Here is a 14,103-nt window from a genome sequence, read left to right as displayed (position 1 = left end):
TTTATTAGTGCACCATAAAAATGCAGCATGTGACATTTAAACATTCACTTAAATCGCATGTCTCATTTCTTCTCTCGCTGCTGCTCATCTGCTACTTCATGTTTCATAATTTGTGCTTAATATTCTCTGTGTTCATGTCATGTTTCAAGCTCAAGATCTCAAAATCTGTCTGTGATCAGCTGTCGCTCATCATGCTGTCTTATTTCTCTCCATCTGGCGTTTTATGATCTTACTCTTGCACTTCCCAGCCTTGGTTTTTTTATCTTCTCTCACCCTCATCATTTAGTCTCATTTCTCCCTGCTGTGCCATCTTTCTCTTCAGCGATAGTTTGTATCTCCACATGTAGCTGGAAAAAAAACTAACAACCGTTTCTCCCTTTGGATAACAGACATTTATATTTTTATCATCACAACATATATTAGTAACGGCACATTAACGTCCCATATGTGCTTCTCTCCACTGCTTCCAACCTTTTTACTGACAAGAAGCTGCTCCTGGTTTACATTCATATGATTACTTCATTAACTAATTACCTTTTTAAGAGAATTTGCTCCAGATTCATCAGCCCTCTCCATTTTTATGTATGTATTCATTTATTATTTAATAACTAGTCCACCATCAGTAAGAGTCAGTTCACATACATTCATACACAGTACAGTATATGAGTGAAGGGGGGGGAAACCATCCCGGATGTCATTCTTGGAAAATACCTACACCTCCTAACATTGTCAATAATTAGTATTTTATTTATAGTAAATAAGTAGAATTTTATTGATAGTAAATAAGTAGAATTTTATTGATTGTAAATAATTGGTATTTTATTTATAATAAATAATTAGTATTTTACTTACGGTAAATAATTAGTATTTTATTAATAGTAAATAAGTAGAATTTTATTTATAGTAAATAATTGGTATTTTATTCATGGTAAATAATTAGTATTTTAGTTATGGTAAATAATTGGTATTTTATATTATATTTTTATATTTTTGTTGTTGCTGCTGTTGTATTTATTGAGTTTATTATTACTTTATTTATTTTGCTTATACATGTGGTATAACATAACGCCTCTAAGCAAGGGGAACCGCTGCTACTGTGAGGGGGGGGGGGGGGGGGGGGGGAAACGAAGAAGAGTTTGCCTACGTCACTTCCGCTTCTGGTCGTCAACAATGGCGTCCCCCACAGCTGCAGTCGGCGTGAGTGAGGAGCAAAGCAAGAAGAAATCGAAAAAGAGCACAAATGAAGGTGAGTTCAGAGGGCAGGCGGGCAGACGGAGCAGCGGAGCCGCCGGCCGGCCGCTCGGAGCGGAGCTGGGCTCCGGCTCAGCGGCGGAGGAGCGGACAGAGGCGGCCAGCTGAGCAGCAGCGCATGGGTTAGCATTAGCCTGCGAGCTGCTCTGTGGAGACTGTGGCGTGTTTGTTATTCTGTCATTATCCGAGCACTAAAGAATAAAAGTGACATGTCCAGCTTTGAGTATCATTTAATTTATTGTCATTTATTTATTTTTATAGTAACTGTCGTCTCAACATGTAGCTAGAGAGGCTTTCTGAGCGTGGTGGCCGGTTGTTTTCCTCTCAGGTTGTGTCAGACTGTGAGATTAGAAGTGATTTCCAGAGCTGACCGTGAGGACGCATGCTCATCAGGTGTGTGTGTGTGTGTGTGTGTGTGTGTGTGTGTGTCTCTCTCTCTCTCTCTCTCTCGCAGTGGAGGAGTGCGAACTGCTGACGGTGCCTGACGGCTGGAGGGAGCCGGCCTTCACCCGGGAGGACAACCCGCGGGGTCTGCTGGAGGAGAGCAGCTTCGCCACCCTGTTCCCCAAGTACCGAGAGGCCTACCTGAGGGAGAGCTGGCCGCTGGTGCAGAAGGCCCTGGGGGAGACGGTACGGCCCTGCGCTGTGTGTGTGTGTGTGTGTGTGTGTGTGTGTGTGTGTGTGTGTGTGTGTGTGTGTGTGTGTGTGTGTGTGCGTGGCAAAGCTCTCAGTGTGACGAGCACTGATGGGAAAACCAGTTTGAAGGGACACACAAGACAGCTCTCCTCAGTCCTGTGTAGTTGGAGCCTTCATTCTTAATTAATTTGTATTTGGGGGAGGGAGTAACTTACAATAATTATATTTTGTTTTTTTGGCCCACCCTTTTTCCTTCTCTTTTTTTGGGTGGGGGGCGCAGGGTCTTAATTTTAATTTTTGTTTATTTTTTGGTAATTATTTATTTATTGCTAATTTTCTAATATGTTTTATTCTTGCCTTACTTTGGAGGTGGGATTTTTTTCCTTTTTTATTAAAAAATAAAAACATTTTTTGTGAATGTTTCCCTATGTTTTTATTTTTTTCTAATCCACTATTTTTTTTTTAGAAAGCTGACAAACTTTTTTGTTTTCTTTCTGTAGGGTTTTCTCTTTTTTGAAGGGGGGGTCTTTTTTTATTTCTTTCCTTTTTCTTTTTTTTTATTTAAAAAATATATTTGACAATTTTTCTGTGTTTTCTGCTAATTTTCCAGTATATATATTTTTTTATTATTATTACAAAGTTTCTTTTTTGTTTCCTTGTTTTTCTGTCATTCATTCCTCCCTTTTTTTCTTTCTTTTTTTTTTTTTTTTTTGAAATATAAAAAATATATATTAATGTATTTATTTGTGGGGTATTTGGAGATATTTTTTTTCCCTCCAGATTTTCCAGTAATTATTCCACATGCCCTGTGTCTGCTCTGCCACTCTGTGTAAAGTCTCTGTTGTGGAAACAAAAAGAGATAAGAGGCAGGTATTGCCTCGACTGTGATGCTGGGTGCACCTCAGCTGCTGCTGAAGACGCTGTCGTTGCTCTCGTTCTTCCTCACGTTGGTTTCTGTCCGGCTTCACAGCACATCAAAGCGACTCTGGACCTGATCGAGGGCAGCATCACCGTTTGCACCACCAAGAAAACGTTCGACCCCTACGCCATCGTCAGAGCCAGGGATCTCATCAAGCTGCTGGCCAGGAGCGTCCCGTTCGAACAGGTGAGCGGCTGGCCACTCGACACATTTTTCACTATTAAATGAAACCTATGAAAATATTCACAACCACTGACTCTTCTTAAAGGACCATACCAGTGTTTTTAGCATAATACCTACAAAATGTATAAACCTGATGTTTCTGCTATTCTTTTCCCAGAGCAAGCAGTCAAATTTTACAACTGATATCATTTTTCCTCCCTTTTCTCCAGCTGTTAATGTCCATTCATTCCACTACAATATGAAAATTAACTTTCAGAGACTTCAAACTTTCTTCACACCAGTATTCCATCACTGTAATAAAATCGTCCACACTAGTTTTCCTAAAAGCTGCAGATTGTTGATCTTTTGTACCCCACATGTTTTGCAGAATGGTTAATTGCAGCATAAAATGTTGGTAAATTACAGTAACTGCAGTAAAATCACTGTTATTGTCCTTAAAGTCACATACGGCACACTCGAGGATTTAGCAGGAGTGATCAGAAGAGAGGAGCTGGTGTCTGGCGGTTAATTCCTTTTGCTTTTCCTCGTCGTTCTTTGCTTCCAGGCCGTGCGGATATTACAGGACGATGTGGCGGCCGACATCATAAAGATCGGGACCCTGGTGAGGAACAGAGAGCGTTTCGTCAAGAGGAGGCAGAGGCTGATCGGTCCCAAAGGCTCCACGCTTAAAGTGAGTCGTCAATATTCAAACACAGCTGAAACGGTCGGATGTGTTTTTTCCACATATTTTTCCATCAATGGCAGCTTGAGTCGGTGCCTTTTCCTATTCAGCTGCCGTTCAGGACTTCAAAACATTTCTCTTTCCAACATTTTTTTTCTCTGATTTTTACTGTTTCTTTAGTCTCATTTCCAGAGCTGATAGGTGGGCAACGTTCACACGGGGGGGCTTTTGTGTTCATTTCCAAACGGCTGCTCTTTGTATTTTTATTTTTTGGGAATCACTGTACATATCTGGGATCTCGGACACCAATGTGCACAGACAACAATGACAAAAAATGTCTTTGCTGAGTCACAATAACATCATTTGTTTTTGTACGGACTGCATTCTCTTGTATGTACTTCTTGTTGTTGTGATCCTACTCATTTCCCTCACGGTATATTATTATTATATTTCACTTTTATCCATTTCTGCAGCCGTGGTGACAAAATTATGTCAATTGTCTCAGGTGACTGATAAGATGTACCTATGGTCATGGCAGCGTTGACAAAATCTGATGTGGAAGTTTAAATACAGGTTGTTGGCTTTACACAGTTTTTTTTTTCTTGATGCTGATCAGAAAACAAAAGATTTGGATCAGAACTGATGTCAGTTTCAGCTTCAGTGTGAACGTGGCCCGCGAGTGTCTTTCTGTACTCTCTATGGTGCATTTTGGGCTCATGATCACTAGGTGGCGGCATTGTGCCAGACCTGAGTGTCATTCATACGGTACAATCAGTGGCCGCTTTATCAGCTACACCTGTACAGTCTCATCCAATCCAACTGATGTGCCATAAAGTTTCTTTCTTGGCTGCCTGTAATGCTCAGGTTTTCTTGTTGTCACGGTAACAGAGGTGTTCATTCACTTCTCTGTTTGGCATTGAGCTCATAGTTGGTGCTGCTGTTGGACTGGACTGCATTTTATTGAAAGGTGTTTCCACTATTCTGTCCCCCTAATTGTAAATAAATTGGGAGGACAAAAAATCAGAAACACCTCAATATAACGTAGTCCAGTACAAGACCTCTGCAAACTACAACCTCAGTTATAAACATAGAATTAAAGTGACACATTCTGCACAATGTCAACACAAACTGAACATTATAAACTTTGTTAAAAGGTAGAATTTATGGCAGAGCGGCTGACCTGAACTGCATTAGACTGCACAGGTGGAGCTGATAAAGTGGACACTGAGTGGATAAAAACACTCTTAGCAGATTCTTTCTGTCCAGGCTGTGAGTTAAAAGGTTTTTCCGTCATTCTGGCCTCTTCTGTTCCCTGCAGGCGCTGGAGTTGTTGACCGGCTGCTACGTCATGGTGCAGGGCAACACGGTGTCGGCCCTGGGGCCCCACAACGGCCTCAAGGAGGTGAGAGCCCCACTGCTCCTGTCTGTCCTGCAGGGCCGACAGTCAGGGATGTAAACACATCGTGGCCAAACAGTAAACTCCTAGAAACAAACATCGCCATTATGAAACACACTCAGTCAATAACTTCATACCTTTGCCTTTCCTTTAAAAACATTAGGGACGAATATATGGGGGGATTCATAGGGAGTATGTTAATGTTATTTGACATTCATGTTTTCAGAAGACAAATGTCATTTTTTTTTTATTTGTATTGGTATACACGCATGTTTATGAGACTGTGTATAAATTACCCCAAATTTCCAGTTAATTCTCATTAATTCCAATATATTCACATTTATTCCCATGGACTGTTTTCAACTTTAAATATTCACAAAATTCCTCAGTTTAATGTCACATGGGAAATTGCCCCTCTGCAAGCCTAACAGTGAAACACATTTGTTTAAGTTTCATTTCCATTGCTGGTTTTAAATGCAAAATCAGTATGCACTTATTACAAAATTGCCACAGGGTAAAAGTTAAATAATTCCCAGTTTCCCCATGAGGATCGTCTTTTGTTCATCTTATTGTTAAATGTTATGGGGGATCTGGTTGTTTGTGAAGTTTGTCCTTTTGTTGCTCAGGTGCGTAAAGTGGTTATGGACACCATGAAGAACATTCACCCCATCTACAACATCAAGGTAACCAAAATCGTTTCCTGCAGAGCAAGTTCTTATGCATCTGTGCATTAAGGTTTCCCACCAGTCCATTTCTCTCACAGACAGACAGGAAATATAATTAGAGGGCTCTCATGCATCTGTGCGTTAAGGTTTACCACCACACCATTTCTCTCACAGACAGACAGGAAATATAATAGAGGGCTGCCCACCCACCGACCTACTTTGCTGTTTGTTTGCATAAAACAAACACGGAAAAACTTGTGGTGTTGAGTGCTGTTAGGGCCTGTCAGATGACCTAAATATTGTTTTTACACCTCCTAACCTCTCAGATGGGTTGCATTTACACCACAGAACTGTGCAAAATTCACAGAAAACTTACAGGATCCCCTGATTGGATAAACCTAAAAATGACTGGAAAGTCCTCTCTAACCTCAGGCTGGCAGGTTTGATTTACATACAGTGACAGGTCACATTCATGCCCGATGAAGATGATTTCCATCCTTGTTCTGGATCTCGTGACTGAAACAAATCTCTCTCTGGGTTTACGTGCCGAGGCTGGCACAACCTTGAGCTGAGGGCATGAAACAGGACAAAAAAACAAAAAAGACAATAGGTTTAGCTTTGCCAAGTTGGCTTGGGTGTCCGCTTCCTTGAAAGAAACGTGCTTTTCCTATAAGTTAAAATGTACTTTGCATTAGGGCTGCATGATACAGACAAAACCATATCCCTCTATATTTATGACAAATATCTCGATAGCGATATGACGTGAGTTCACACTTATTTAAAATTTTAAGTGTAGCATCAGTGAAAATTGAGCATTCTTCAAAAAGCAGCACATTAATACCAGATGGATGTAGAAAATGTTTTTACTTCAGTTAGGGCTGCCACAAACGATTATTCTGATAATCGACACGACACCGATTATTTTTGCGATTCCTCGATCAATCGGATCATACGTAAATTGCAGATTATTGCGCCAACATGCAGCTTCTGTTGTTTTACCATGATTCGCTTCCTTCCATCAATATAGGTAAGTCGCTTATTAATGTTGACGTTAACTTTATTAGCAGCTAACTAGCTTACCGAGCTGACGGTCCCTCTTCGTCATCCTCTTCGGCAGCCAACACAACATGCTTTCGTTTCAAATGCTGGTGCATGGCAGTCGTGCTGCCATGATATGCCAGCTCTGCCTCGCAGATTTTGCATTTCACAGTCTTCACGTTAATATTTTGGGTAAAATGCTCCCAAACTGTGGAGCTCCGCTGCCGGCTCGCCATAGTCGCCGCTGACTCCGATGAGCGCTACTGCGCATGTGTGTCAAGGACAGAAGGCAAACAAGACAGCGGAAGGTACAGCGGCAGTTTCGAGCGAAAAACAAAGCTAAAAAAAAAACGATTACATCGATTACTAAATTAGTTGCCGACTAGTTTGATTGTTGACGTCGACGCGATTAATCGATTAATCGTGGCAGCCCTATTCACAGTATATTCATTTGACCAGAATAGACCAATGTCTCACTGTCTTAGGCTAACCCTAAATTTGATATCATCCATATCATTGCCTTTTGAGATATTAATGTCTCACATGTTCACATGTAGATGACTTTGTTGGGACTCTCTCTTTATCTCCGGGCTGCTGAGGTTGTATTCATTGCCAGTTCTGTTCAGCCGGTTTGAAAGACTTGGGGAAAAAAGATTCTTTGATTATTTTTTTTCTCGCAACAGTTTGTTATGTTACATGAATGGTTTATATGAAATCACCACATTAAAAGGCCTATTTCTTTTTACCTATTGAATTATATACTTGACAAATAAAAGATAATGAATGCTAGTTTATTTTTCTCCTTTTATTTGGAAATTTTATGCAAATTTTCGATTCAACAGTAAACAAAATATAAAATATTTAAAATACGTGTAATGATGGAAGCAGTGTATTTGCGATCTACATGCTTCCCAATGTCGGGAAGCATATAGCAAATTCTACAGACTGCAAGGTGTCACTAAAGTCACGCTGAGATAGAAATCAAAATACTGCTTTGGAGTGAACGTTCTGTTTCAGTGAATGCAGCCATGCCTTCTGCTGTTTTTATCTGAGCTTCATCAGCACAGAGTTAATGCACTCTGACACTGCTGTCAGTGTTGCAGTGATCGGTGAAATGTGTCACTCACACCGCTGTGGAACATTACTACACTTCCACACAGGATTTAACTTCAGCTGTGTTATTATGTAAGTTATGCTGTTAGTTCATGTTTCCTGTGCTAGGGTGACCCAAAAACGCGAAAGTTGGAAAGTCTAAGCGCCTAACCCCTGAAATTTTTTCTCAATCGGACAACATTTACCCCTCTCTCATCGACCGTGAAGTTTAGCCACAGGCTTAACACAGTATTTTTTCACACATGAATAGGGTAAAAATGTTATCCTATAGATATCACCATGAAACTTATTAAGTTGATTACTTACAATAAGCCAAACAAAAAATGTATTACAAGTTCTTTGAAATTTTTTGTTTACATGAGCAAATTTCAAATTGCTCTTTAGCCTCAGCTGCAACATTATCCTTTCCCGAGAATGAAGGTGAAATTGAATGAATAAAAACAACAATCCTTGAAAACAAGTGACATTTATTCCCAACATGTTAGAATACAAGAGAAAACTCAAGAAAAACTTAACAAAATAACCTGATATAAGTAGTTATATTTATATTTACATATTTACATCACACATTCACGGTTTACAAAGGTAAAGTTAAAGGCTTAATTAACTTCAACTTAAATATCTGAAAGTTTAACTTACTTTCTGGCAGCAGACTGTTGGAGAGTCTGTGGGAATCTGAGGCTCCAACAGAAATCTGCACTTATGCTCGCATGGTTGCTTAGCAACTGCACTTGCGGAAAAGCATTGTGTTGAAAACTGGCTAAACTTAAAGTTCAACTTGAAATTTGCTCATGTAAACAAAGAATTTCAAAGAACTTGAAATACATTTTTTGTTTGGCTTATTGTAAGTAATCAACTTAGTAAGTTTCATGGTGATATCTATAGGATAAAATTTTTACCCTATTCATGTGTGAAAACAGACTGTGTTAAGTCTGTGGTTAAACTTCAGGGTCGATGAGAGAGGGGGAAATGTTGTCCGATTGAGGAAAAATTTCACCAGCAGAGTTTTCTCATGTATTGCAACCAATTTAGGGGTTAGGAGCTTAAAAAATATGAAGTTGAAAATTTACATGTAAAAATGGGCCACCCTACTGTGCTCATGCGTGCAGTGCAGAGGAACCTATGCATCTTCCAAACTACCGAAAATAAACCGCCATAATAAATTACCAGAACAAGTTGATTTGAGACACAACTAAGTAAACGATAGAGCAAAATATGGAACAACAGACATTTTTCTACCATCACACAATATGTATCGCCATATCACAAAGCCCTACTTTTCACAAGGAACTCTACAACTCTACACGGATCTTTGTCAGGTCCAAACAGTTACAAGCTCTCCAAACTCCATTAGCTTCCACATTGATCATTTACTTTCTGTCATTCAAATCTCCATTAGCTTCCACATGTGGCGGCTAGTCTTCCTGTGGTCCATATTAAATCCATGCTTAATGGTTTAGTGGGCACTGATACATATTTTATACATGGATTGTTTTAACTGGTATCTGCATTAGGGCTGCAGCAAACAATTATTCTCACTGTCGATAAATCGGCTTATTTTTTGATTGACTGATTGACTTCAAATGGCTATCATGCTAAAAGCAATGTTGTCTAATGGCTTTCTTATTCTGACCAACAGGCCAAAACAGAAGAATATTTTTTTTTGGCAATGATTCGTAGAACAGTGGTAGTACTGTGTTAGTTAGAGCTGGTGCTATTGTGTTATGTTTGTAATGCCATACTGTACAGCACTTTGAGCTGCATTTTATGTATGAAGGGTGCTATAAAGTTATTATTAGTCCATGCTGCTATAACTAGGATGTCAAACAGCTGATGATCTGCTTGGCCAGACTTCTTTGCACAGCCCGTGTGTTTTGTGCCGGTTGATAAAGATAACATAATGACGGCTTTCATGTCTCGTCAACTGGCTGGAACTGAGGAGGATTGCATATCTGCTGTGATGTTGTCAGCTCATTCCTAAATTCTACAGACAGCAAGGTGTCACTAAAGTCACGCTGAGATAGAAATCAAAATACTGCTTTGGAGTGAACGTTCTGTATCAGTGAATGCAGCCGTGCCTTCTGCTGTTTTTATCTGAGCTTCATCGGCACAGAGTTAATACACTCTGACACTGCTGTCAGTGTTGCAGTGCAGAGGAACCTGTGCATCGTCCAAACTACAGAAAATAAACCGCCATTATAAATTACCAGAGTGGGTTGATTTTGAGACACAACTCAGCAAACGATAGAGCAAAACATGGAACAACAGATGTTGTTCTACCACCACATGATGCATATCGCCATATTGCACAGCCCTTTAGATAATTAGTTTTCCATCGTTACATTATCGGTGATTTTTATTGACCCCAGACGCTCATGATCAAGCGCGAGCTGGCCAAAGACCCCGAGCTGCGGATGCAGAGCTGGGAGCGCTTCCTGCCCAACTTCCGCCACAAGAACCTGAACAAGCGCAAGGAGCCAAAGAAGAAGAGCGCCAAGAAGGAGTACACGCCGTTCCCGCCGCAGCAGCCAGAGAGCAAGGTGAGGCGCTTCGCTCGGTCCCACGTGCACGAGGAGCCGCCGGCGACGGTTCTCACGCTGTTTCCACGCCCTCTGCGTTTTGTAGACAAATTCAGATTCTGTCGTTTTTGTGGCTCTTCAAAAAATAGGCGCAGCTGATTATCGCTGTTATTTTTCGTATTTTTGTATTTTTCATTCTCCAGTCCCTCGTATGGCTGCATGTCGCTGATGCACTTAATTCTCATGATTATATGATACGTACATTTTTAATGCACCCCGAATTAAGTGCATGGGGCTCGGTCTGTTTTAATAAATTGGAACGGGAATTTTTTTTTTTTTTTTTCAATCAGTTTGTCACCAAATTTATCAGACAGTATGTTTATTTAATTAGTGTATCGAATTAAATTTTAATGAATTTTATTGGCTACCTATTTTTCCTCCAGCTAGTTTTCCCTTTGTGCTTTTTCCTCTATTTTGATTTTTAAATTTTTTTTTTTCATTTTTATTTTCAGCATAACACAACATAATTCAAGATAATGTAGCCTATTATAATGAAACTGTCTTGGCTCCATAAGTGGTTATTTGCCTTTATCTCTTCGATGGAGAACACGGTAAAATCACAATACATGGCTCAACACTGGAAAACAAAGCGTATGAAATATCACACATACACACAACATAAGTCTGCTTATACAACAATGCGATTTTATTTGTTTTTTTTTAATAAAATGCTAGTATGCATGTATTTTCTTACGGCACTGTATCGCAGCAGTGTTTCTAAACTAACATAAAGGAGGCTTACGGGAGAAATCAAAGTTAAAATTAATGAGTTTTTTTTTTTTCTAATTCATTTATTGATTTATATTTTAAGTCTATGTGACATGTTGGGTTGAACCGTCATGCAGGTTGACAAGGAGCTGGCCACCGGAGAGTTCTTCCTCCGAGAGAGCGTGAAAAAGAGGAAGAAGATGGAGGAGATCAAGGTGAGCATGTTTTCTGGATTCATCTAGCTTTTTCTTTTTTTTTTTCTTTTTTTTTAAGAAATAAATATACGCTCTATTCATGCCAAGAGCTTGCATGTGTGCAGTGAAAGACTCTTGAAAGAGCCTCTCTGCTCAGACCTTCAGTGAAACAGGTTTTTATTTACAGTCAGAAAAGTCTTATCTGAATTTAAGCCCCAAAAACATGAATATGTCCAAAATACAGTTGTTTATAGATTTTACTTTTCATTTCATCATATTTGTACCATTGTTTTCCCTGTATGTCCAGTCCTGGATGAAGTTTTTTTTTTTTTTTTTTTTTCTTGTACTGCCGGTTTACTTTGAAAACCTTGAAAAGCTTGTTAAACCAGCAGAAGGCTCGTTTAAGTTGATCATTAAATTCAAAGATCAACTTTATATATTAAATTGAAATTTCAGGGAGCGCTGCAGGCACTTTAAAGTCTGATGTTTCGCTTACATAGATTTGATATGTACATATTATTTATATAGTCAAACTGCACCAGGAGGCGCCGGAGGTCCTGATCATTGGCAAATGTTTGATCATCACACCTTTTCCCGTGTTTCCCTCCAGGTGAAACAAGCTGAGGCGCTGACTAAGAAGCAGGAAGAGCGGAATAAAGCTTTCATTCCACCAAAGGAGAAGCCTCTGATGAAGAAGACAAATAAAGGTAGAAAGACTCAGACATCCTTACTTTATTGGTTTGTTCTCTATTTGCTTTTGTTCCCAAGTTGAAAAGAAGAGTGTATTCAGATGTTCAGCTGCAAAATAGCAGAGCAAAAGTTTCCCATTCTCTTAACTTTAATATTTAAAGTCCCATTCCACTCTAAAATTTGTTTTTCTTATGTTTACGTTCTCTAAAATGTCTGACCTTGACTCTACTGACTGTATCTGGTCAAAGTTTGTGACTGGAGAGATGTTTTCACACTCCTCTACTTAAGGTGGAGGTGTGTGTTCACGCCGCTAAAACCTGAGACTCAGACGGGCCCATTTGCTACGTCACAAATCCCACAGCCAATCAGCCATCAGCTGACACGGCAGTGCTTTTTTTTTTTTTTTTTTTTCGGTCATGGTTAGATTTTCACAGACGATACTTCCTCGTTCTGTGAACAGAGCTCTGGTTACAAGCCGGTGTGTGAGCCAGAGTGTGAGCAGGCACGGAGGTGGGCAGGGGTGGGACTTTTTACATGTTCATAGTTATATGTATTTTTAATGAGAGCAAGGTTTAGGGTTACATTTAAGCAGTTTTAAGGTAGTATGGGATGCTTTTTCATGGGAAAAAACTTAAATATAAGTACATAAATATTCTTTAGGGGCTTATTAAATGGCTGGGGGGACTTTAAGAATGAGAATTTGTTGGGGACTGTTTCAGGTTGAGGAATGAGGTGCATTGACAGTGCAGCTGGACTTTGCTATGAACACCACCACCAGAGGCACAGTGTCAGAGTGGCAGAGGATAATCCCTAATTAGTGTCCAGATGCTGCTTTTGAACATTTTCATTTTGCTCTACTTAACAACTGCCAGTTCACTTTAACTGCCTCAGAAGCCTAATGAAATAATAACTAATCAATGGGTTGTCATTCATAGATGTAAATATGTTTTTCTAGATCTTTTCTATCATCATAATCTTTTTTTTGTAGCTCCTTCGGAAAGCAAGCTCGACATCGAGGCCATCAAGGATAAAGTGAAGAAAGCCAAAAACAAGAAACTGGGCGCTCCGATAGTGAACCCAGCTCCGGCCAGCAGCAGCACGGCCACCGACAAGAAACAGAAGAAGAAAAACAAAGGCTAACCGTGCACAAATAATACTCGTGGAAATATGCGTACCACTTGGTGTGGCATTCATTGGACAGAATAAAGACTGAATAAGCACGTGACTCGAGACGTTCGACATGATGTGCTGCGATCACGACTGGATTCTGCTGTGACATGTCGGGGAAATAAGACTGAAATCCCTCGGCTGCTGGGAGGGACCAACTGTTTTTCCTGTTTTTCTGTATCTGGAGGCTAATTCTGAGGTACACCCAGTATAACTTCTCTACACTCACACAAACAGGCGACGAATGAGCAGAGGCTTTTTGTCAAGTTTTTCTATGGTTGGTATTTATATTTGTGCAAAATGTATATTTTTCATTTTATAAAGCCTGACATGTTTGTTTGTTTGTTTGTTTGTTTGTTTGGGAGCAGCACTGCACTGCCAGATTAAGAAGCCAGTCACTTTGGTGATTTCTAAAGAGCTTTTCACAAATAATTGGGCTCAGTAGTTTCACCTTGAACAACCTCTGGCTATTCTTTATAGGACTGATGGAAAAAGGATTTCCTGAGTTTATGTACAGAGCTGTTGGGCGTTTCCTCCTGCATGTAGGGAAAAAAAATAAAAAAAAGATTGAACTCTGTTGTCTTTTTAAATCTGTGTTTACCTCCTTTCATATTAAATTGCATATTAACCTGACTGGCAACTTAGGAAAAAAAATGTCCCGTTTTTATTTTTTGAAACCTTTATTTTAACCACGGTAATCTCTTGAGACTGTTGGGAGAGCCCTCGCTGAGAAGTGCAACATAGTACACACAAAATCTGACATGAAAAGTAAAAACTGAGGAACATGGCAATTAACATGTACACCCGCCCAAATACAGTTTAAAACGGCCATTACATGAAACTGAAACTGATTTAGGAAATTAGTGCCTGGAACATGCCTGTTGTAATCTGGAAGCCAAGCAA

The 14,103-nt window shown here is 39.8% G+C and overlaps 1 protein-coding gene across 2 annotated transcripts; it reads left to right on the top strand.

Moving 5' to 3' along the window:
* The first annotated feature begins 1,123 nt into the window (after positions 1-1,123).
* On the top strand, positions 1,124-13,785 carry krr1 (KRR1 small subunit processome component homolog). Of its 2 annotated transcripts, none has more exons than XM_030045730.1 (10): positions 1,124-1,246; positions 1,706-1,881; positions 2,858-2,992; positions 3,534-3,659; positions 4,969-5,052; positions 5,673-5,729; positions 10,232-10,402; positions 11,287-11,364; positions 11,954-12,050; positions 13,022-13,785. In XM_030045730.1, the coding sequence occupies exons 1-10, from the start codon at positions 1,171-1,173 to the stop codon at positions 13,171-13,173; spliced, it is 1,152 nt and encodes a 383-aa protein (XP_029901590.1). In that variant the 5' UTR covers positions 1,124-1,170; the 3' UTR covers positions 13,174-13,785. The 2 variants fall into 2 exon arrangements, with proteins under 2 accessions (XP_029901590.1, XP_029901591.1); XM_030045731.1 differs by having other exon boundaries at positions 1,246-1,373.
* Positions 13,786-14,103: the final 318 nt, after the last annotated feature.

This window comes from Myripristis murdjan, chromosome 23, assembly GCF_902150065.1.
Source record: "Myripristis murdjan chromosome 23, fMyrMur1.1, whole genome shotgun sequence".
Taxonomy (NCBI): Eukaryota; Metazoa; Chordata; class Actinopteri; order Holocentriformes; family Holocentridae; genus Myripristis; species Myripristis murdjan.
Note: the sequence above shows the minus strand (reverse complement) of the source record. Positions and strands in the feature narration are given on the sequence as shown.